At 39.3% G+C, this 25,065-nt stretch overlaps 1 protein-coding gene across 1 annotated transcript in view; it reads left to right on the top strand.

Annotated features, from left to right (window-relative positions):
• The window catches only part of TMTC2 (transmembrane O-mannosyltransferase targeting cadherins 2), a 189,583-nt gene that overhangs the window by 135,845 nt on the left and 28,673 nt on the right, over window positions 1-25,065 (top strand). Inside the window, exons 5-9 of the mRNA XM_081211238.1 lie at window positions 2,774-2,859; window positions 3,514-3,698; window positions 5,008-5,086; window positions 17,278-17,399; window positions 24,973-25,054. Of these exons, the coding sequence (XP_081067364.1) occupies window positions 2,774-2,859; window positions 3,514-3,698; window positions 5,008-5,086; window positions 17,278-17,399; window positions 24,973-25,054 (554 nt within the window). The remainder of the gene's footprint in view (window positions 1-2,773; window positions 2,860-3,513; window positions 3,699-5,007; window positions 5,087-17,277; window positions 17,400-24,972; window positions 25,055-25,065) is intronic.

The raw sequence follows: 25,065 nt of genomic DNA, 5'->3' as shown, positions 1-25,065 counted from the left end.
AGGGAGTTTTCCCAGTTGTATATCTTGCATCTTCTTCAAATATAATCACTACAATTTTGCATCCTATGCAATCATATAATTTTGCTATAGTTATCCAATTTTCTATCTTTATCCAGAAAAAGTTTTTGAGCTTTATTCTTGTCTCTGTCTTTCATTGTGGCTTAGCACAGTATCATTCTAGTGACTTATCGCCAGGAGAGAGAGGAAAAAGTACAACAGCTGTGGGCAGCAGGCCTGAACTTGGGATCTATTATTATTTGAGTTACTATATTTAACTGTTTAGCCACTGGCTACAAGTCATCCATCCTCAGTGGTGTACACAAACTTAGATCTTTGTTCAGCAGTGCTCTCTCAATCCTATAAAATAATAAAAAGAAAAACTGCCAACTCGTGAGTGAACTGTTGTAATATTAAGCCAACCACTCTGTGGCTTGTTTCTCTGTTCAATGAAATGAATAGGCTCCATGTAACTTACTCCACGTAAGAGAAGATTGCAGGCAGCATGTATCATTCACTAAAATAAAATTATATCAATTACCCCTATGTCACTTTATTTCTGAGTGGGGATTTGAACTCTGGTCTCTGAGATCCTAGTGCAACACATGAACACCGCACTAGCTTGTATCATGCTGTTACTGTATGCTCTTCCATGTCTAACCTGTTGTAAATGGAAAACTGTTCAGATGTTGCCTTCCATTGCAAAGATTCCAGTAGACCATCCCTGAGAGGATGGCAAGGGAAAGTGCAGAATCTGACTCCTTCCAAGCATCTACGCAACACAATCAATTTGTTAATGTATGGTCCCCAAAAATCTATGTAAATAGAAGTTGGCATTAATGTAAGACCTTCTGCCATGCTTATAGAGAGGCCATGCCATGGAGAGATGAAGCCTTTGGTATTCCATGATTCAGTTATTCAATAGTGTCCTCACGCAATCTTTTTTTCTTATATGTGACTGATATAAGCATGTAACACTCTACAAGTTTTGTTGGAATGTATCAAAGTAATTTTAGTATAACATTATTTAAAAAGGGGGGCTTTACTAAAAAGAAAACTTTTCCCCCTTATCTACTCAACTCAGAAAACTGTGGAGAATAATTTTCCTGTCCTATGCCATATGTTCAAAAAATGAAATAAAATTATTTCCTGCCTGCCTTCCACCCTCTCCCCCTTGCCCCCCACCCCCGCCAAGAGTTGTGGGCTAGGGATAAAATTATCTACAGCACACAGATTCAGAAAAAAAACAATACCTATATGAAGTATGTGTGATTCTGATTGGCTGATTGTTGATATATTGAGGGGCAGCTGAACATATACCCCCCCCAAAAAAATGGGGAAAGTCATGCCAAGTGACATTTTGGTCTGCCATATTGGTACAAAATGATGACTGGCATCCAAATATTGACAGTGACCACTGCTCCCAGCTTGGGAACCCTCGTGCTAGGTTTGGTGATGATATCTCAAGAGGCAGCCGAACCTATGGAGAACAGATGGAGAGACAGTCAGGCTACTTTCTGAACTAATAGTAGATAGCCATTCTAGGTAGCAATCTGCTTTACCCTGTCTGTGAAACAACTCTAGCCATTTTCTATTATCTTTCCCTCTACCTGAGGAATTTATCAGGTTAAATCTACTAAACAAATCACTAGCAAGGCCCTATCTTGCAGTTATACTTACAAATCCAACCTTTTCCAACCTCTCTCCTTCTTGATTGAATGTTTCCCATGCTTCCCAGCCATGATTGGTTGAGAGTATCCAGGAGATTGACACTATGTTCTGTCCATCACTGGTACCACCATCACAGTATTCAACTTTGTTTTCAGCAGCCAAACATTTCCTTTGCAAAGAAACATTTCTCAAAACATTTCAGCAGGAACGCTACCAGACTGTGCAGCTGTCTTTTTGTTCTTTTGTAGTATTCTCCTCTAGATTTAATATGCCATTGATGGAAATTCCAAACACTGAAATTTATTTTAAGTGGGAGCTGAACCAAAAATTTGTGGGGTTCAGTTTCTGTAGCAAGAAGATTGCTCTTTGTGGACTGCATGCATTTTCTCTGAAAGATACGTGCTGTTTAAGAAGACATCCCTCTCAAACTTTTCTGTGTTATTTGGATGTACCACACAGCCACTTCCTGAAAGCATTCAACAGATGTTTTGTTGTATTTAATACAAAGCCCTGGGTTTGATACCATTTTTTCTTGAAAGAACAAATAATTCAGTTTTCAAAAGCTTCAATCATTTCCAACCAAAAACACACTACTAGGATGTGTGCAGACATTGCTATTGACTATTCATAACAGTATTCAACCATGCGGAGGACCAGTCCCATGCAAACATAGGCTATCATTTGCATCACAACAAATGGCGTTACCATTTTTAAAAAAATCTTGAGGTTTTGCATCAAGGCTTTGGAGGTTACAAAAATGCATATTTATAAAATCCCATTTTCTTAGCATTCAGATTCTTTAATCAAGAGAGCTAAACAGAACAAATTATCCTAAATAACATAAACAGCTATAAAAGTGCTTGCCTTAAACAGCCTTTTTCTGCATATATAAATATAAATGTTTTAGTGAACTGCTTCAGCTTTTGTACTTAGAAATTCACCTCTTTTTAGTTTCTTCCTTGCTTGTGGTTAAACGTTTTTCTTTTACAGTACATTGCCAGTATATAGACCAATAAATTTGACTCTTGTTACTTTATTTTTTATAATTAAATTCTCACTCTCTATACAATTATCTTTCCCCCCTCCATTTTTCTTTTAAATACAGAGGGTTGTTGCTACAGGAGAACAGCAGGCTTTCAGAAGCACTACATTACTATAAATTGGCCATTGGAAGCAGACCTACTTTAGCCTGTAAGTAAAGCTGCATGTTCATTTGTTTTTAAAAGATGGCTTTTCTCTCGTGCTGTGGTGTAAATACCACTTTTGGAAAAGAGCGCTGAAAAATACATTTTATCTGTAAAGAATTAATTGTGTGCAAGGGAGAGATTCTGCTTGCAGAATAGGTATTTTTCATAATACCTCCTAAGCCCCCCTACGTGCAAAGGTTGCTCATTACCAGCCTTCCTTATTTATTTGGAGAATAGCTACCATTCCTGTTGAATTTTATGACAGAAGCTTTGTTTGTTCTTCAGACTCGCATACCTACCTTGTTGGGGCTCAAATGTTTTTCTTGTTGCAGTAGTAGAATGTGGCATTTTATCGTACATAATCTCTAGGGGAGTGGGTTGTGGCAAGAGTCATTAAATCTATAACGTGACCATTGCCAGTCATGATGGTACAAGTTCAGCAACATCTGGAGGGCTGCAGGTTCATCACCCATCCTTTATAACATACTGTTTTGACAATAAAGAATTGGACCATGTTGGAGATTGTAAAGATCGGTCTAGTTTTACAAAAAAAGTACTAGCAACTGTAGTCCTCATGGCTTTGATGGTTTTAAGCAAGCCTGGCTATAGTGGGATCTCATATGAACGTGTGATATCTTTTTGTTTTTCTCTCACACAGCTGCCTATTTAAATACTGGTATCATCTTAATGAACCAAGGCAAGGCTGACGAAGCCAGGAAGACATTCCTGAAGTGTTCAGAAATTCCTGATGAAAATTTAAAAGATCCACATGCTCACAAGAGCTCGGTTACTAGCTGCCTTTATAATTTGGGGAAACTCTACCATGAACAAGGACAGTATGAGGTGAGAGCTTTTTCTTCCACAACCATGTTAGATACCTTCACAAGCTTCATTATAATAGTTGCTTAAAACCAATTGGTTGAGGCCAGAGCTGTGCTTAGCAGTGTTCCACCTTTGCATTTCCTGAAGGTTTGGAGCCTTTCGCGAGGCAGCACAGGGAAGGCAGAATTTTTATTTGTGACAACATGGCTTTGAACCCAGCATGATACTTCTAGAGATCTGCAAAGGGTATGGGAGGGTGTCATTCTGTGAGAAGGAACATAAATTTCAAGCAATTTCAATAAATAAACTGTGAACAACCATTGGAACATAGGAAGCTGCTTTATACCCTTATACTCATGGGTCCATCCAACCAGGGCTAGAAAATGCACACACACCTGCTCCATCTCTCCACCTCCACCACTGCCTGGTGTTACTGGAGGTGGCCCAGGGAAGCCCTGGCATGCTAAATGCAGCGGGGGAGAATAAAGGAGGCCAGAGAGGAGCAGGCAGGAGGAGTGGTGGTGAAGGAGGTGGCAGAGGGTGACAAGTGCAGGAGGCAGCAAATGGCACCTCCCAGTTGTCCCCAGCCTGCTACTTGAGGTGACTGCCTCATTGAGCCTTATGAGCAGGCAGGTCCTGCATCTGCTTCAATACTCTTTGCACTGACTGACAGCAGTTCTCCAGGGTTTTAGACAGGAGTCTTTTCAAGCCCCATGTGGAGATGCCAGGAACTGGGGGCTTTCTGCATGCAAAGGAGTTTCTCTATCTCTAAGCTCCCTAGTGAGCTTTGACCCTTGTCCTGTGGTTTTTGTATGTTTATGCTTGGGCTAAGGTAGCCCAGCTGAATAAGCCTCAATGCAAAGCTGCTTGTATTTTATGCATTCTGCATAAATCAGTTGTCCTTCATATTCTTCCAGCCTTTTGTATGAAACAATACAGATTGTAATAGTGATTTGTGTTTATAGTAGATTGAGAGCTATCATTGTGAGCATTTGAATCACATGATAATAAAAATACTTGTCTGTAGTTAAATCCTAATTTGTATATTGTGTAATTCTACTGAATTTTAAATGTAAGCTAATGAGCCTTTGGAAGTTATTAAATATTCCATTTCCCCTTCTTCAAATTAGATGGGAAATGATGAAAATTATTCTGCATTGCGTTGAAGAGACTCATCTTTTTTGTTGACTTTTTTATAAGTGGGAAATGCGACCCTCTTCATGATTAATGAAGACAATTGCATCTTTCTTGTATTAAATTTGCATGTAGAAATTGCTTCTGAATTCTCTAATAAGAACATTTTTTTTTCTTTCTCTCTTCGTCCCCCCAGGATGCCCTTACAGTTTACAAAGAAGCAATACAGAAAATGCCAAGGCAGTTTGCACCACAAAGTTTATATAACATGATGGGTGAGTACAAAGCAAACATTTGAAAAGAAAATTCAGCATTTTCACCATCAAGGTGATTAGATTATTTGTAACTCCCCATTCGATTCCTGCAGTTTCATTCAAGATTATTTATATTGGCCATTATATATGAGACACTGAGACCTTATTGTTCTGCCCACGGTACAAATTTCTGTTTTTCTGTTAAATTAATTTTTTTAAAGTTTAGGGAATGTATTATTCCCTCTTCATACTTTCAAAGTTCATAGACGAGGATTATGGAAACAGACCTCATCCCCGATGACCTATAAATGTACATTCACATGGGCAACTAGACCCATACATGTGTACAAATGTATGTGTGTAATGTCTTCCACAGAAGGTTTTTTTTTGGGGGGGGGGAGGTACCAGGCTCCTTGAATAGACAGAGAGAAGCCTAGATGTCTGCACTGTTTTGGTTTTTTTTAGATTATGTATAAACCACTTTCCTATATTTGTGTATCCAAAGTGCTGTACAGTCAATAAAACCAATTTAAAGCAACAAAAGATCAATACGTAAAACTCAGACTAAAAAAGCAGTAGCAGATGAATCAGGCAAGACAAATTTCAAACTCTGAATGCCTGTTGAAATAAAATAATCTTAAGATCATATCTAGAAGTGATTAAAAAAAGAGGGCCTGCTGGATCTTCCCAAGAGGGAATCTCCAGAATTGTCCCAATACCACTACCACCACTGAAAAGGTCACACCTTACTTTCATTTGTGAGTGGGTTTTCTCCACCCCAAGGAGGAAGGAATGTGGCTTTCTTTGGAGGGTGAGGGGGCATTTCTTCCTCCCCATGTGGCCTGCTTTGGGCCAATCGCCTCGGGAGAGCGAGCTTGCATTTAATAGTTTGCTCCTTGCCCAAGACCTTTCTTCCAGTCTACAGCCCATTGAAACAGGGCACCCAAAGCTGATTGAAGGGCTTGGTAAGTTCCTATGGGCTTAAAGCAGTCTTTCGCTTGGTCCTGACCTAGACTAGTAAGGAGTTTGTCAGGATTAGCACACAGATGGGCAACCAGTTGATATAAAACCATCATAATCTTCTGGCTACCATATGGCTCTGTTTATATCTGCAAATGTGTGTGTTTAGTCAGCAAACTGCTTGTGACCATGATCCCATAGTGCCCACAACCTACATTCAGCTGAATGTCTGAAAAGGGTTTATATTATGCAAGTTGGACATTCATTTTATTTTCTTGTGACAAAGAACCTAAAGAACTATATATTTTAATATAGCAAGGTTATTCTTAGTCAGGTGTGATCTTCAGGACTTGAGATTTAATGTTCTAGGTAGCTGCCATTGTACATTGACTAGATTCCCTGAACCGACTTCTTCTAAACAAACTGGGAAAGGGACAAACAAATTATTCGTACTTCCACTTACCATAATTATTGAAAAGGACTGAAGCTAGGCTTGCACATGGCCCCACAAATCTCTTCTTCTTCTTCCTTGCTCACTACACAGTAAGGTAGTTGAACTAACTCCCTGTAGAAAGCTTTGGACAATTCTAAGCTTGAGAAGATAAATGCTCATGGGTGTTGTATTTTATTTGAACTAAGGTTTCATGCAAAAATAAAAGTTCAAATAGTGGGTCTGTTTAACTCTTCGATTACAATGTGTTTGGTGCTTTCAAAGAACAATAACTCCAGTTAGACCTATTATTAACAATTTAGTGCTAACTTGTTAATATTAAGTCACTTGCACCATCTGTTTTCCATGAATTTCAAGGAATATGCCCAGTGGCTTTTGTCTCACTGGTCTGGCCAGCTGGTTCCTACTTTAAAAATGTTGCTACTTTTACTGTAGATTGACATTTTTAGCCTTCAGGTTTAAAGTTTGACAGTTTAGTTCTCTCTTCTACTTATTGGTATCATGGTCGTTCTTGCATTGTCTACCCAGAATGTGCATCGTATATGAAATTGTGAAATAAATTTGGTTTTCAGTATTGGTGTGATTTATTTGGCCAGGTGTGCTTGATTCAAAGTAAGGAAACCATATGTTTGGCCCTTTACCAAAGGAAAACAATTTATCAGTCTTTTCATTTCACTTTCAAAAGGGAGAATTAGTATGATTTAAAATGATTATCAGTCTAATTTTTTAAGATTGCATGAAGTGTTTGTTTGGTGTATGTTTTCCTTTTTTGGCACTTCATTTTAAGAAGAAAGTATAAGGGTAACACAGATTAATTGGCTTGGCATTCGGACATGCCATACAAAGGCTAAAGTCCAACTCAGCTGCATTAAATAGGTAATCTATTTTGTTTTAAGGCTTCAATTAATTCTTGGGGTCAAACGAAATAATGGTCCCTATGGGAACTTGAGTAGTTTAATGTTAAAATTAGGCTTGCTTGGGCCTTTTCTGTCCTGGAAATATGATATTATGCAGTTGATTGTGTTGCATTGCTCTTAAAACCACACAAGCCCACCTGCTAGAATAATTCATATGTTAGTCAGCTTAATGGTATAAATGTAAGTTGGAGCATAGGGGCTTTATTTTAATATTAAAAGGTAATAGGAAAGAGAGCAAGGCTGAATATACTCAGGTTTCAGATCATTAGTTACATACATTTTTTCCTGTATGTAACTTCATTCCTCTAAGTGCACCTGAATGCCTGTCCTTCAGGTGTAATTTTGATAAATCATCTATGTGGTATTTTGACACTTTGTTCATCATTTGTGCCTACCACTACTGGTCACAATTAGCTATCCCTCTTCAAATACACATGGTTTTCCTTACTTATCATAAATATGAGGTGATAAATTAGGAAATTCAGGTGTGGCTTCTGGCTGTTCCCTCATTGCGAGAAGTGAGGTTACAGGGAACCAGACAGAGGTCCTTCTCAGTAGTGGCGCCTGCCCTGTGGAACGCCCTCCCATCAGATGTCAAGGAAATAAGCAGCTATCCTATGTTTAGGGAAGTTTTTAATATTTAATGCTGTATTGTTTTTAACACTCGATTGGGAGCCGCCCAGAGTGTCTGGAGAAATTCAGCCAGATGGGCAGGGTGCAAATAAATTATTATTATTATTATTAGGCTCATGTGCAAGTAGTTGTTGCAGCTGTTTTTGGCATCTGTCTGTCTCAGGTGACAATGGCATGTGCCTCTGGGAGTGAAGTCAAACCACTGGTGCCTGCTGTGGCTGCAGAAACCAGTAACTGCTGCCACCTGTATTGTTTTTGCTGCATTAGCAACACCAAAGTGAGCTCTTTGGGACACAAGCCTGGGCAGTGTGTATGGAGGTCTTGGGCTGCTCAGATGACACGACCACCCACTTGGTCTTGCTGCTGTGGACCAAAGGAAAGCAGAGTAATACACTTGGCAGAAGTTTTGCTGCAGATGTTGCAGGAAGAAGGCATACAAGATGCACAGGAATTCATGAAGATGCCCCTAAATGGCTTAGTAATACATTCTGTCAACTTCTGCCTTGTAAGCATGTGCTGAGTGTGAAGACTTGGAAATCCATAGTAACAGCAGTGGGGTTTCTGACACTTACAGTGTAGTTGTATAAGTTGATCACTGGGTGGTCGACATAAAAAGAAGGGCTGCTTTAGACTTGCAAATGGTGACACAGTGGCCTGGTTTGCACATAACCCAAGCCATGGTTTAATTCAATTATCCAAACCCAACCCAGCATCTTAAATATAGTTTGTTAATCACAAACACACTAAGCTTGTAAGCCATGGTTTGTTGTTTTATAAACCTTGGTTTAGGTAAACTATGGCTTAGCACTACTTGTGAAACTGGTCCGTGGTTCCTTTTGTCAGCCAAGGTTTGCATGTGTTGTTTTCTAGATAGTCAAAGCCAATGCAATATTAAACAATCAGATACCTTTAAAACAAACATAAGCAATGGGTCTAAACAACAGTAATAGTCCGACTCACCCTAGTCAATACTAATTTACCACATTTGCAAATTGATGGATTAACGTCTACAAAATATTTCTTAAACTGTGCAACTTTAGTGCCTTTCAGAGTGAATCGATTTCAGCAGGCCTTTTCTTTGGTTGCGGCGGTGGGGGTGCTTCAGAAAGAAAAACAGGATACCTAAGAAACTTGACTGATCGGTAGATGTTCCTGAAACTCAAAAAATAGGTCTAGTTGCAGGCCAGTTGAATATAATTCGGGGAGTCTATAATAACCAGCCTACCATATTGCATGGATGGCTGCCCTACTTGAAAAGAACACATGAATATGCACCAGGTTGGCATGGGGTTGTGACAGTTCATCATCATTCCCCTACTACAGCTTCCTTTCTCTGAGAAGCCATTCCTGACAGCTGTTGGACCCTTTGGACTGCAATGTGATGGGGCATGGGAGACTGCAGCAGGTCAAGGGAATTTGTAGAATTTGACTAGGCTACCTTATAGAAGCAAAAGACCACTTGTGCAAGACATCTTTGGATCCAAGCCAGTGTCTGTGTATTTGTGTGTGTGTGTGTGTGTGTGTCCGCCCATATTGACACAGCACAGTTAAGGAATAAATCCATGCTGATGAATGATTCCTGCATTGCTCCATCCTTCTTGGAGCCAAGAGAAACAAACCATCAGGCTGGAGTTACCATGACGAGTATATCAGCACTCACAACTTGTTTCTCTGCAAACCATGATAATAATCCAAGGTTTGTCCTTGGCTTACCAGTCATGGTTGATTTGGTAGAAACTATTAATGTTGGTTCACACATCATGATAAGTCAAGGTTTGTGGTTTCTCTTGGCTATAGGGAGTAAAGGGTGAAATGGTAACAATTCAAGAGCATGCACTAGCATGCTGTCCATTCATGGTAAGACATAGTTTATGACTTACCATGTAATTTGAACAGAGCCAGTTCATATAATTTCTATCTAGGAAATCTAGAAAATAAGTCTGGTATTCTAATTGTTGTTTCCCTTTTGTCATGCCATATGCAATGGCTCATCTATCTGATAAGTACTGCATATACCAAAATAGGTATCAGAATAAATGTTAGTTTATGCAAAATCTTAGTAACTATGTGCTCTTCTTTATCTGCTGAATGTGGATACCTTTATAAAAGACAATCTAAGCTGAGTTCAGGGCCCTCATTTTGATCATGATTTGTTCATGCTCTGGAGGTTATAGGATTGCAGAGCTCCTATGGTCTAAACGATTTCTCTCTTCCTTGTTGAAATTGATTAACTTTGGATTTCATTTTGCATCTCCGTTTTAGCTGTTGATTCTGCTAAATTACTTTTTTTTTATTCTAGTGAAGCCAATTAACTAAGCTTGGTGTTGATTGGGTGTCTGGGTCCATAAGGAACAATTCAAGCGAAATAAATAGAAATTGACTCTGTTAACAAACACTTACAAATTAGATCAAGGTGCCTGGGCTCTTAGTACAAAAATGGAAGATGTTCTTGATCTGCCCAGACACATGTTGAAGGAGCATCCTTCATTTATATACATAGATATAGATATATGCAAATTATAAAATATATCTTTTTACATTTGGATTTCTCATACAGTTGGATTTCTTCATGCATAAGTTAGGCTATAAAATATTTAGGTCATTGTTTAGATCAGCTGCGGGAAACCTTTGGCTTTCCAGATGTTGTTGACGTACAACTCCCATAATCCCTGGGAAATAGCCATGCTTGTGGATGCTGATGGGAGTTGTACTTCAGCAACATCTGGGGGGCCAAAGGTTTCCCCACACCTGGTCTAAAAAGTTGCATTCCATGACAGTTCTGACACAGAAACAGTATGAATACAGTATGATTATATGTATACTCAACAACAATAAACTATCCCTTTGCCTCCCTTTTATCTTCACACTTAAATACACTAGAGATCTGGTTAATTCATTGACATTTTGATATAAGATCAGTCACACATGGGCCAGTCTTATATCCACAGTGTTAACATCTGTAAACAGATGGAGGTTTACTGGTATGATAAGATTAGAGGGAACTGCAGAGTTATTTCCCATGCAGGTATTTCTCTTTCACAGTAGCTGACAATGAGACTGAATGATGAAACCCAGACATGAGCTACACAAGTTATGAGATAATGCTAAACTATAGTTTTGTGTAACATAAGAGCCATACTTCCATACTACTGTTTGAAGCTCGCTTTGTTTCCATAAGCCATAGTTAAGAATAACCACAGTTTGTCAGGGTTTGGACACAGTGGCAAAGAGTGGATAGATAGAAACAGAAACAAAAGCATCCAATCTCTTCTTTGTGGTGGTGCCAGAGAAGATGGGGAACTCATGAGCCTGAGTTTTGTATATAGATATAGTTTTATATAGATATAAATGTACACTCAGATAAATATTTGTTTTGAAATTATCACCACCATCACCATTTCAACTTGTTAATCAATTGTTACACAGAGTGTCCTACAACACCTTTAAGAACACAAACAAATGATACCATAGAAACAGAACAAAAGAAATTGCACATAACAGTCATAGGAAGCTATGCGCTTCACTAGTAACAAAAGGTGTCATTGGACCTCCAAATTATTCTGCAAAAGACCACCAGCACTACCAGTCTTGACAATTTTTTATTTCTTTTTGCTCTCTATTTCCGGGCTATTCTTTATTTCCCACCAGAGCTGCTGCTTCCTCAAATTCAGTCAGGAATTGAAATGAAAGTGCACCTAGTTACCTTCACTATCCCCTAATTTCTTTCCAGTATTCAGTGAATCTCATATTTGCTCTGTTAACACAACCTTGCAGATAAAACCCACATAGCACACACATGTGTTAGTTACTGACAGCATGAAACAAACAAGACCCCTAGCTTGTGAAAGTTCACTTGCTCACTAGGAAATAGTTCTTACTTGCCACAGATGGCAAGCTGAGCAGCTTTTTGGAAGCCTCAACAATGTGTTCTTCACCTCTCTTACTTGCACAGAGTGCTTCAGTTAAGTCTGTATTCAAGCTGACATCCCTTGTCTTACACTTATTGTATTTAATAAAACAAGGAGCGTTTTAAGTGGAAGTGAATTAATTTAAGTGTTCTGGGCATTGTAGCACATGTTGCTTTGCACCAATATTTGTGGAATGTTTTCATTTTTATTTTTCTGTGCATTTTTATTTTCGAGTCAGGAGACATTTTTATTAACTGGGGATAAACCAAAAGGAAGACCCTACAGGCATAGTCTTTTAAATCTGGAACAGAATGCATACCTCCTCTATTCAGATTATGTAAATCCAGATTTTGTTACAATTTGCCCCCACTGAGAAATAAAGTAAAATATAATTGCCTCTTTCCCCCTTGTCCCTTAAATACTAAGATGACATTCAATTAGTATGCTAAACAAGGTGCCTCACTGCCTGCATATATTAAACAGTTCCTAATCTTTCACTTCATATAACAATTTTTGTCTGGCATAATTAAGACTTTGGTATTCTCTTGGGCAACTAATGAATCTTTCCCTACCTTTCCCTTTTTGTGCTATGATTTAAGTAATGTACAATAGTATTTCTATCACACAGACTTTAGGGATGCGTTATTAAAAGTCATCAGATTTCTCTTGGGACTATACTAGAAGTCTCACAATTGATCTTTCTCTGTTACACGTATCACTTAAAGAGCAAAGCTGTCATTAATCACAATATTTTTGTTGATGCAAGCCCAGTTCAAAGTTCTACACTGCATATAAGTTTCCTATTTTTGTATTAAATTGTGAGCACTAACACAATGCAGGGCAAAAAATGTCCTCATGAAAATATAGCGTTTGTTGCTACATACTTCATTCACATCCAGCTATAATTTCTTAACTGGGTGGGGAACTGCATGTTAGGTTTCTATTTCCAATCCAAGGGCTATTCCACTCTTTAGGGGTCTTTTTTAAAAATAATATTTTTTTTTAGGTTTTTGATAATTTCATACATATAAAACATAACCTTTTCAAACATTTAAATACAAGGTTCTTTTGAACCTTCGGACCTCCTTCCCTCCCTCCATGGATTCCATATTTAAAATTAAGTTTGCCTCATCTTTTACCTTTAGGTAAAGGGACCCCTGACCATTAGGTCCAGTCGTGACTGACTCTGGGGTTGCGGCGCTCATCTCGCTTTATTGGCCGAGGGAGCCAGCGTACAGCTTCCGGGTCATGTGGCTAGCATGACTAAACTGCTTCTGGCGAACCAGAGCAGCACACGGAAACGCCGTTTACCTTCCCGCCGGAGTGGACCTACTTACTCCCGCCGGAGTGGTACATATTTATCTACTTGCACTTTGACATGCTTTCGAACTGCTAGGTTGGCAGGAGCAGGGACCAAGCAACGGGAGCTCACCCCATCACGGGGATTCGAACCACCGACCTTCTGATCGGCAAGTCCTAGGCTCTGTGGTTTAGCCACCCGTGTCCCACTCTTTTACCTTTATCTATCTATTATTTAGGGGATGCAGGTAGTGCTATGTTCTAAACCACTGAGCCTAGGGCTTGCTGATCAGAAGGTTGGCGGTTCAAATCCCTGCGACGGGGTGAGCTCCCATTGCTCGGTCCCAGCTCCTGCCCAGCAAGCAGTTCGAAAGCATGTCAAAGTGCAAGTAGATAAATAGGTACCTCTCCGGCGGGAAGGTAAATGGTAATTAACCATAATTATCATAAATAATTCCACATTACAAGTGTCCTTACATCCATGCCAAAGATTTTAACTGTTTACAGTGGTCTTTTAAGTAAATTACAATTTTACTCCAGTCTTTAGTAAATATTTGATCTTCCTGGTTTCTGATCTTCCCTGTCAATCTCGCCATCTCCTCATACTCCATCAGTTTCAGCTGCCATTCTTCTTTCTCTTTGGGGGTCTCCCCCCGCAAAGCTACAATAGGAAGCAAGGCTTTTGATTCAGTATACCCACTGCCCCTTCTCTACTATTCAGTCTTTTCGCCATCTACATCTATCTCTTCCTTCCTGGTAGCCTTCTACCTGCTGAGCCTCTCACCATTAGGCAAGCCAGCCCCAGCCGCTGAGCGCAGCTGTAGTCTTGTGACCTCTGCACCTGCAGTCACTCTGCATCTCCTAGCTGCAGCACCAGCTACAAAGCAGAGACAGGGCCACAATTGTTAAAACAATTGTTTTAACTGTGTTGTTGTTTTTAAAAAATCTTTTAACTGTTTTTAATTTATGTGGTGTTTGATGGTGGTGGTGGTAGTGTTTGTTATTCTTGAGGAAGGGAAGATGTGCCTGGGAGGATATGCGTCCATTATATTTATTTGGTAGTTGTGACTTTTTATTCACGCTGATATATTTTAATGACGGACGATTAAGAAATATTTTAAACAAAGCAAACAAATATATTTGCATGGTAACCTCTTAACAAATGCTTTGCAGAGCTTCGTTCGTCATTCTGTAAATCACCTTCTGCTGTGCAGCAGTTTAAATATACCTAAAATCATGTTTCATGTAGCATAGACTTTTGAGACAGTGTTACATGTTTCAAGAGGCTTGAATCTGTTAGTCCACCAGGATGGCTAACCTGTAGCCTTCCAGATGTTGATTGAACTACAGCTCATATCATCTCTGACTACTGGGCCTTGCTGGGTCTGATGGGAGCTGTAATTCAGAAACATCTGGTTTGCCACAGGTTAACTGGTATGTCCTCATGTGTTTGGAAAAGGTACAAATTGTACACATTCTTTGTATTTTCAAACAAATGAGCTCTAAAGGCTCCTAGTCCTAAGGTAAATTGGACCCTTAAAACACATTCAGCAAATGCTTGCATCCCTTTTCCATAAAGGGACAGGCTAAGCAAAGAGGATTTGCTTGTGTCTGTCATTTTTTGTAACAAACAGTAGCATTTTACAGACCTTAATATTTTAAGCTTCCTTTTGCTCCCCTCAAAACTGCATATTCAGGTTGCCAAGAAGCATCTGGAGCTATATAAAAATGGATTTATTTCAACAAAAATGAATAATTTACTTCGCTGAAATCTTTTGGCTGAGCCTTATTTCTGCTTTTAACTATAAATTGTTTGTATTTTACAAATATGATGCTGCAGGAGGAAATTCTGCTGCATACTCAGCTATATTCGCATGTTTAGAATCTACTATGTAGTAGATATTGGAAATTTAAAATCCACTGTTCAGCTATGTGTGTGAATTCGTATAAAGGGGAAACGCATTAAAGTTTATCACGCTCTTGTGTTTGAAACACTTATTTCTCACCATAAAGCTTGAAGTATCTTATTGCCTAAATTTTTAACCAACTGACCACAGCTGTTAGTATCAGCCATAGACAGATGCATTATTGCAAACTGAAAGTTCTATATAAATCATCATTGCATATATTTATGGTGATGCATTTTAATACTGCTTGACATTCAGGGATCAGCAGTGGAATTTCTGGCAGCACGGTCTAAGATAACTTTCAGAGAGCAGCTAATTTTAGTAGACAATCTACAACGATCTAGTTGTTCTGAGAGGATTGTATGAAATCTCGCCCATGGTGTCCTGAATTTCCTTTCCCTCTTAATTGCTGTACTCTCATATAGAAGACAGCACATCAGATATCGTTGAACATATGGTAGTAGAACAAGGACAGGTATATCTGGATGAAGCTTCCTTTCATGCCCCATTTCAGTCAGGGATTTTGATCTGTTTACATGAATGTGATAATATTGTTGTTGTTTAGTCGTTTAGTCGTGTCCAACTCTTCGTGACCCCATGGACCAGAGCATGCCAGGCACTCCTGTCTTCCACTGCCTCCCGCAGTTTGGTCAAACCCATGTTCGTAGCTTCAAGAACACTGTCCAACCATCCCGTCCTCTGTCGTCCCCTTCTCCTTGTGCCCTCCATCTTTCCCAACATCAGGGTCTTTTCCAGGGAGTCTTCTCTTCTCATGAGGTGGCCAAAGTATTGGAGCCTCAATATTAGGAGCCCTTTATTTATGAACTTCTTCTGCAAACTGAGGGGAGATTATTTGATCTTGCTCACTGGCAAAATGCTTACCAGTTATGAAAAATGCTGCCTCTCGAGGTCCCACTGACAATAATGTCAATTTTTAGTTGCCAGCTGTAGACTTTTCCTTTTCATCGGGCTTTCTGATTGACCTGAGTAACTATCCAGTCCTATTAACAGACAGTTGAGTTTTAATGAACCCCTGCTTCCCCCCCCTTCATGATTGGTTTAAGTTTTCATATTGTAATACACGTCAAGGTCATGTGGCAAAGGGGAACACCCAGCAAAGGGTGACACCCAGCTGTAGCTTCCAAGGTCACCTGTCTTTGTTTCAAATTACTGCCTGGTCTGGATAGCACTGTCTTTCCAGTTAAGAAGAAAGACAGTAGCCTCAGGCAGCAGCGGAGTCTTTTCTTCCCATAGGGCTTTTCTCCCTAAGCCCTTGACTATTCTTCGGAGTTCAGAGCTACATGTACCTACCTCTTAACTAGCCTGATGCCTTAATACACTGGAGGCAAGGGTTAGATTCTATCCTGTTTCCAGTGGTGATGCTAGAGAAAGGTTGGAGCTCAAGGATAGTCAAGACCAGTCATGCGGCAGCTAGACTGGTGACTGGGGCGGCCGCCGAGACCACATAACACCGGTCTTGAAAGACCTACATTGGCTCCCAGTACATTTCCGAGCACAATTCAGAGTGTTGGCGTTGACATTTGAAGCTCTAAACGGCCTCGGCCCAGTATACCTGAAGGAGCGTCTCCACCCCCATCATTCTGCCCAGACGCTGAGGTCCAGCGCCAAGGGCCTTCTGGCAGTTCCCTCATTGCGAGAAGCAAAGCTACAGGGAACCAGGCAGAGGGCCTTCTCGGTAGTGGCACCTGCCCTGTGGAATGCCCTCCCATCAGATGTCAAAGAGATAAACAACTACCTGACATTCAGAAGACATCTTAAGGCAGCCCTGTTCAGGGAAGCTTTTAATGTGTGACATCTTAGTGTATTTTTGGTCTTTGTGGAAGCCACCCAGAGTGGCTGGGGAAACCCAGCCAGATGGGTGGGGTACAAATAATAAATTATTATTATTATTATTATTATTATTATTATTATTATTATTATTATTATTATTATTGCATCTGCTTTGCATGTAGAAGACCCCAGGTTAAATCCCTACCATCTCCAGCTAGGACTGAGGAAGATGCTTTATGAACTAAGTTAAATGGTTATATCCCATTAAATTAACTCAGTTTTCTTCTCTCTCTATATATATATATAACTCCATGTCCTCTAATTGGTTTCCAATTCTGCTGTGCAGGGGAAGCCTACATGAGGCTCAGCAGATTACCTGAAGCAGAACACTGGTATGTGGAATCACTGCGGGCCAAAACAGACCACATCCCAGCTCATCTCACATATGGGAAACTCCTGGCTTTAACGGTAAGTTGTTATTATTTATTATATTTCTATACCACCCTTCATCAGGATCACAGGGTGATTTACAATATAAAAAAAACACACAAATACATAACTTTCAGGAAAGAATATGTTCATTTTGACTAAAATTCTAGTGTTTGTTTCTAAAGAACAGACAAAAGCAAATATTGACGTTATCTTAATAGCCAGACTTCTCAAAGTTTGCCTTTAATTCAGCATTTATTTATTTATTTATTTAAAAAACCCTAATAGGCTCCCTCTTCCCAACTCTGCTCTCTTCCCAACTCATTCCTCAATTTCCCAACCATCACTGAATCTGGAGAGAGAGGACACAGTGTGCCCTGTGCCCCAAAGCTAAACATGACCAGTGAGCCCTGAATAGGAAGAACTGTTCCCCCAGACCACAAGACATGAAGATGAGCTCCTCCACAACAGACAAACTTTGTTGTTCATCCTCTGTTCCCTCTCCTCAACCCAGCTCGTAGTGACGCTGGGGTATTATAAACCTATTGCCTTCTGTTCTAAACCATGGGGCTCCTTTCAGCAGGAGGTGGTGTTCCCATCCCTGTGGAAGTCACTGCTGCTGATGGCTAGATGGTCCATTGTCAGGCATGGTGGGACTGCAGCTTATTGCCAGATGAGGCATTTGGCTTTTCCCCATGTACATGAATGAGACAATTCTACCAGAGACACAGACTTCAGTTGAGGCTAAATCCTGTCTGCATCCCTGGTGATATCAGCGTTTGAAATGAATTGGGAAAACTGTGGCTTGGAGCAGGTCATCACTTCAGGTTTTCAGCTATAGATGAGAGAGAGCTTTGACCAAACCCTCAGAGGTAGGCTGGCCATCGGTTGAAACAAGGATACATGTGACATTATTGAGATTTCATAGTTGTGTGTACATGATTAGTAAAACAGGCATATCTTGCTGTCTCAAATGTATAATTTGCTTGAAGTATTATGGGATCTCCTAGGTAATACACAAAAAACAAACTAAGCGACAGGATATATGAAAGTCCAAGGGGAGTGGGGGGGGGAGAGATATGAGGCTGTTGCGACAATTTAAAGCCTATCAATGGTTTTGTCTCTTTTAAAAGGACCGTCATAGGTTTAGATACCTTGAGGATTTAACATTCTTCACCTTGCAGAATGCTTTTCTCACACTCTGCTTACAGGTTATGCCTTCTGCCATGTTGAATGGCAGATAGAAACAAGCTCCTGTCTCCCAGTGGAATTGTATTTGTAACCTGAATCAAGCCAGACAATGTAATCAATTCTGTTCTATAATGTCCCTTTTTTGATGGGCCAAGGGAAAATGGGGCGGGGGGATTTTGGCTAGATTAACATCTTGTTCTGACCGAGAAATCATCTGTTTTCTATTAGAAAAATTACATCCTTTGTGACATGTAGAACAGCACTGTATGTTTTAACTGCAAGGAAACTTCAAGTGAAAGAAGAGTAAAGGATTAGGACAACTAAGGAGTTCTAAGAAGATAATAGATATTTTTAAGATAATGGATGTTTTTAGTTTAACTTAACAGAATTTTATTGTATCAGGTTTTTAAAAAAGTTTATTTTTTTTGAAATTTTACCTGAAAACTCTCAAGGCCAATGGCTAATACAATAAAGCTGATGGTGACTTTAGTTTCCATACTTCCTGCAATTGTTAGAGTTTTAAGGCATATGTTCTTGTGTGAGTTTAGCATATAATATGGTGCCATATAAAATGTTTGTGTTCATAGAAATTAATGAAGTGCACTAAAGTTATGGTGCTCAAAGAAGCATGAATTAGTGCAGAAGACAAATAATGTGACTTCGTCATTCATTTGAAACTCATTATTCATGCCCATGTCAGTATGTGGATAAAGCTATGCCAGTTTTGCATAGCACTGCTCTAGTTTTTCTGCTTAACCTTGTTTATGTTATCACATTTTAAGCACAAATTTTATCTGTGTTCTATTATGTTTCCTATGCTAATTTGATAGATTAATAAAAGCTTAGTAGGAGATAGTATTTTATATACCTTAACTATTTTATGAAAAGCGTTTTATATCTTAGTTTGGGTGGCACAGAATGGGAACATGGAACACTTTTAACAATGTAAATCACACCCGAATCTATATTTGTAACAGAATGGCTAGTGAAATTATGATCTCCCTGCCTACAATCAACTGGAAGAAATTTTTTCACAACCCACATATCAAGTAATATTATAAATTCATATGTTAAAATTATAACTCACCAGGGTGTATTTTACCAGAAAACATAAGAGGAGGAAAATTTAGTGGTTAAGGCATATGAGTAGTGGCTCAGCTAGTTGAATAACTGGAAGGTGGCCAACCCTGAGCTAAAGCCCCTGTTTTCATTTTATTTATTTTTCCAGAAACGCTATTTAGCTTTTTGAAGGTACATAGCACCATGATGGTGCTGTTATAAACTCCCCAATATCTCATTGTCGAAATGAGTTACGCTTTTTGAAGGTACATAGCACCACGATGGTGCTGTTATAAACTCCCCAATATCTCATTGTCAAAATGAGTTGCTTATGGGAAGACACTGTTGAAGCTAACTCCCTTGTTCTAGAGCTGGTTGACTGGTATTGCCAGAGTGCTGAAGTCCTTCCCTGATTGTGATCATTTACAATATATGTATTTTCTGAATATAAACATGTTTATTTTAGAAAAAAAACCTCTAACATTACAGCGTTCCTGTAATATATGTAATTGTGCTTCTGACAAAAATAACAGTGAAAGGGGCAGTCTTGAGTATTTAGAATTGTTAATTATCATTTGAACAAGACCTGAAGGTACAAAAAAAGTGTCAGCAATCTAATGTGAAGGCAATTTTTTGTACAAAAAATGGAGGTTGAGGTTTCAATAATGTTGGCCAGGCTTCTGACTTCAGCTTGAGAGGCATTTTATCTGTACTGGTATGTCTGCTGTGACATTTATCACATAATGTCGGGTTTGAGTTCTCAAATGTACTTATCCCAGATTGCATCTCTCTCTCTACACTGTACCGTAGTCTTGCTTGAATGCAGTTATAATCTAACTAGCATATTCACAGCCTACAGGCAGCAGGCGGTTATGGTTGGTACAGTTGATCTTCTCTGATGTCACAGAGGGCCTTGGCAGGAGAGCTGTCATTGGCTTAGCTGCTGTGATGCCACAGAGTAGAAATCTTGGCCAAAGTAGCTGTGTGCTCAGGTGGACTTGGAGACTTTTGCCCTTGGGACAGGAATCATGCTGCCTTTACCTCTGTATTGCCTGCGTGCCCATGGGCTTTGGGATAACATGTTGTTGCTACATATTGGTTGAGTAGTTTCAGGGTTTATGAACGGAAAGCCAATTTCCACAAATGCTTCCTGCTTATGCTAGGATGCAGTCTAACCTATTTTCCTTTGTATAAGGACAAGCTTGAAGGAGGCCTCCCAGCCTGTTCACAGGTCCTTATATGATCAGTGAAAACAGTTGGTCCTGGAAAGTATTAACCACTCTCAATCTTAACCTAGCTCTTAAAAGCCACCATCATGTTGAATCTACAGTCAAACTTGAATGTTACTAGGTCATGGGTGACTATGGAAAGGTAATAGTAGTTCAGAGTAAAGTTAGCTAAGTGTGCGGTCTTGGTGAACACAGTTTCATATGTACGCCTTTATTTCATGCCTTTCTCCTTGTCTCCATATGTCCTTCTGCGTAACTTTTCAGTCATTTTGCCAGCATGCTTCGCTGAATATTTTTTATCCCAAAACTTAAACATTAGCATGACTGTAGCAAATGAAAGCAGTTCCAAAATGTAGTTACTTTTGTAAACTGGCATCTGTCAACTTTGCTTCCTTTTGAATTTGGCCACATGCCAAAAAATTACGTTTTCGTTTATATTTGCATTGACTTTGCCGTCCAATTACAGCAGATTTGTCTGCTTGCCAAAATTTTGTAACTCTAATTATGAAACAGAAGGCACTTTACATTTTAAAATAAATACTTAATAGCATCCAGTGGTGACACTATGTTTTTCATCTCTTGATGGTGAGAGGGAAGGTTGTAATTGGCACTTTTCAGTCTCATCCCTTTTAACCTTCCTACTGGCTTTATTTAGAGGTTTTACACATATTCACCCACCTTCAAACTAAGGATCACAGCAGCCTTGTAGACAGATGATTTTAGTAGTGGACACCAGGTAGCGCTTCATAGGCATCTAAGAATTTCACCTCCAGATCCGACAGTTCACCTGCTCAGGTGAGATAATTCAATCAGTGAGTTCCCCTCAATAAATGTTTTGGAGCCACTGGACCTATCTGGACATATAATTATTGCAAAGCTTCACAGTAGTTGTAATAGTAATAATAATTTACTATTTATACCCAGTCCATCTGGCTGGGTTTCCCCAGCCACTGAAGTGTGCTGCATCATGGACTTAAGCTGCCACAGTTAAGTTTCTGTCTGTTCATACACACCTTGTTTAACTGAAAGGAGGGAGTCTTAATACACTTTTTTTTGTGGGAAACGTAGAAAATGAATTAGATTGAGAGAGTAAACTAATTGTTACCTGGCAGTGAATATGATTCTCTACAAGTGCATTATTCAGAACTGCTTGACTGCATTAATCTCCCTCCTATTAGCTTCTTAGAATTTTAAATTCTCCAGTAGCTTAAAGTGTGCCAGCTGCCTTGCCTGGTTGCAGAACATTCTACCAGCTGTCAGAAGATACCAGTATTAATGGGGAAACCAAAACGTCCAGTAATAGAGAGAGATGTTGGTGCAGATTTCTTCCTTCCTTGCATGCAAATTTTATAGCTTCTTAATCAAAGAATAATGTCAGTCTATTTGAATAAAATGTCACATTTTATTGAATAATTGGATTTCCTTCCTTTCAATTATTCCCTGGGTTCTATTATTTCAAAAATGTTTTCAATCAGAATCCTCAGTGGTATATATCTAGCATTGCTTACTGGATTAGCCTAAGGCCACTAGGATATTGTTATGCTCTCACCAGCCACCCTGAATGGTGAATAGTTTCAGGAGCAATCATACAGGGTTTAGTTTCCTTTGTATGAAGGTGATTCAAAGACTGAAGCCTATTATTTGCTTTATTTACAAAGGTGTAGGTACTAAATGGCTCCGGCCCAAATATTTTTTAAAAATCACCTACTCCAAAATCAACCAACCATATATAGGGAAGCATACATTCGCACGCTGTGTGTAAACTAGTCCATAGCCTACCCAATTGTTCATTTACTGGAGGCATTTAGATGATAAATAGTATCTTTGTGCTTGTGTCTATTTTGTGTCAAGAGGAAGTTAGTGATTTGTGGGAGAATGACATTTCATAGTACCCTAATATTCAGAAATCATTCCATTTATGAATAACAAAAAATACTAATAGTCATTCAGCACACATTAAGGGGAAGGGGAGAATTTGCAGGCAATAGAATATGGTGTAAATTACTTAAGCCATTTTAACAGTCACACCAGGTTTTTGCCTTAAAATGAGAAAAGATTCCTCTGTCTGTCATTTTCCAAAGTTCTAATCCTTCCTTGGGTTAAATTCCTGCAATGTTGGAGCTATAAACGTCAGAGTGCATGTCTAACTACCGCAGCATATGTGTGCTCTTATTTAGCTTTATGTGCGCTCCTAGTAAATCGTATTAAGAAAAGGAACATTCACGTCATTAAACTAAAAAAAATAAAATTGTTGCCTGACAAGATGAAAGTTTGATAAATGCTGCAAATTAGTAGTAAAATAGCCTGATTCTGTCAAATGATAGATGTTACACTGTTTGACAGGAAAGAAGAGGTTTGGAGGAAACTTGAAAAATACATGGTTAATGATGTTCTTGTTTTTAAGAGTTGGAGAAGAGAGTATGCAAGGTCTCTGGTAATTATTTAACAAAATTTAGATATAGTCAGGGTGATTAAATTAGTCATTTCCAGTTACTCCACCTAGGGCTAAGCAAAGAAATCTGAAAACATTTTCTGCTAATGATTTTCTTTTTATTTTTATTTCAGCTATTCAGAAAACACCCATTTCTTATACTTGGTGCCATCTTGAATTCTAGTCCCCTCGCATTGCAGCCCACCAGTGCGTTCAAACTGAATTTAGTAGTAATTTCAGGAAGCTAACCATAGTATTATTGTGACATATTATGAAGAACTGAATGAATGGGGAAACTATCTGGCTTTCCTTTTGGTTTCATGGAGATAATTCTGTAGGCTGAAGCTTAACAGAAAAAGGCAGGGGATCCAGAGAATTGTTTCTTTTTTCTTAGGAATAGAAATCTGAGTATGCAATGAGACATTATAATTAGCCAGCTAAGACTAATAGTATTTGCCTGTTTCAGGGCAATGACACAAGAGATGTAAATGTTAATTCAGTCAGCATTAGCAATGTGCTCCAGTTTCAGCCTGTTATTTGGGAGACCTGCAGATGAATGCTTTGTTACTTTAAATGTTTTGCCAAAGGAGGATAATAACTTTAATGCCCTGTTGTGATTTTTAATATGTTGCATTTCTCCTATAATCCATATTTGCCTTACAGTTGTGCCAGGAGGCACCAATTCTTCTTTCTTACTCATTATTGTATTCCTCCCTCAGGGCATTGTTTAAAATACAGATGAATCCAGGTAGATTTCTGACGCTGGGGGTAATGGTTGGGTGTTTTTAATGCAGATTTGGTCAGCAGTCCTTTGGAGGTCTGGGACTCCACTTGAAATGAGATGACTGTTGCTACAAGGAACTCCTGGTCTATGTGGGGCAGACCATTGCGTATTTTCTCTTTTAGCTATACTTTGAAAGACCCTTTTATTCCTTTGTTCATGATTACACCTCTCCTGTTCAACTCACAAGGTTAACAATAAAACATGTGGCACCAGTGTAAGATTGAAGTTAACTTCAAGCTCTCATCTCATGGGTGTCCTATGGGAAAGCACCTAACTTTCTGCAGAAAACTTTCTACATGATTGCATATTACCAGGGATGGAACAGGATGGTCTTACCTCTGGGACACGAAGGAGTCCTTGTTGAGGAAAATTCGCCTGACCTTCTCATGCCTACCCAGATGCAGACAGCAGTAAGCTGAGCTGAACTTGCCAGAAGGCATGGAAACTCCCACAGGCAACCCCTAGAAACAGGAATGTTGGAGTATAGGGATGGAGACAGTTTATCTCCTTAATCCCAGGGTTTGCAGTCCTTAGGAAGAGACACCAAAAGGGTGTGTGATGGAAGAACAGTTTGCTATGCATCTCTTCAAAAGATGGAAGGCAGTGAAGTGAACCATCTCACTTTGGACCTGCCCTGGACACAAACTTTGCATTAGCAAAGAACCAACACCATGGCATGGAAGTTTGGAGAATATATATATGTATTTATGAATCTTAACAGAAGAGAAATGGCGTGAACTTCATATTCATGGAGGTCTAAGCTATCATTAAATGAAATCAAGACCATTCTATTCCCCCCCCCCCAGTTGTAGATCCTTATCTTGCTTATTCATAGGGTAGTTTTAAAGCATGGCAAAGTTGCAATGACACAGTGTCCAGATGATCCATTTGTGTATGTTTTCTTCTCTTCTCCTTAAGGGCCGCAAGAGTGAAGCAGAAAAGTATTTCTTAAAGGCAATTCAGCTGGATCCCACCAAGGGAAACTGTTATATGCATTATGGTAAGTTTTCA

This window comes from Podarcis bocagei (assembly GCF_964188305.1).
Source record: "Podarcis bocagei genome assembly, chromosome: 10".
Classification (NCBI taxonomy): Eukaryota; Metazoa; Chordata; class Lepidosauria; order Squamata; family Lacertidae; genus Podarcis; species Podarcis bocagei.
Note: the sequence above shows the minus strand (reverse complement) of the source record. Positions and strands in the feature narration are given on the sequence as shown.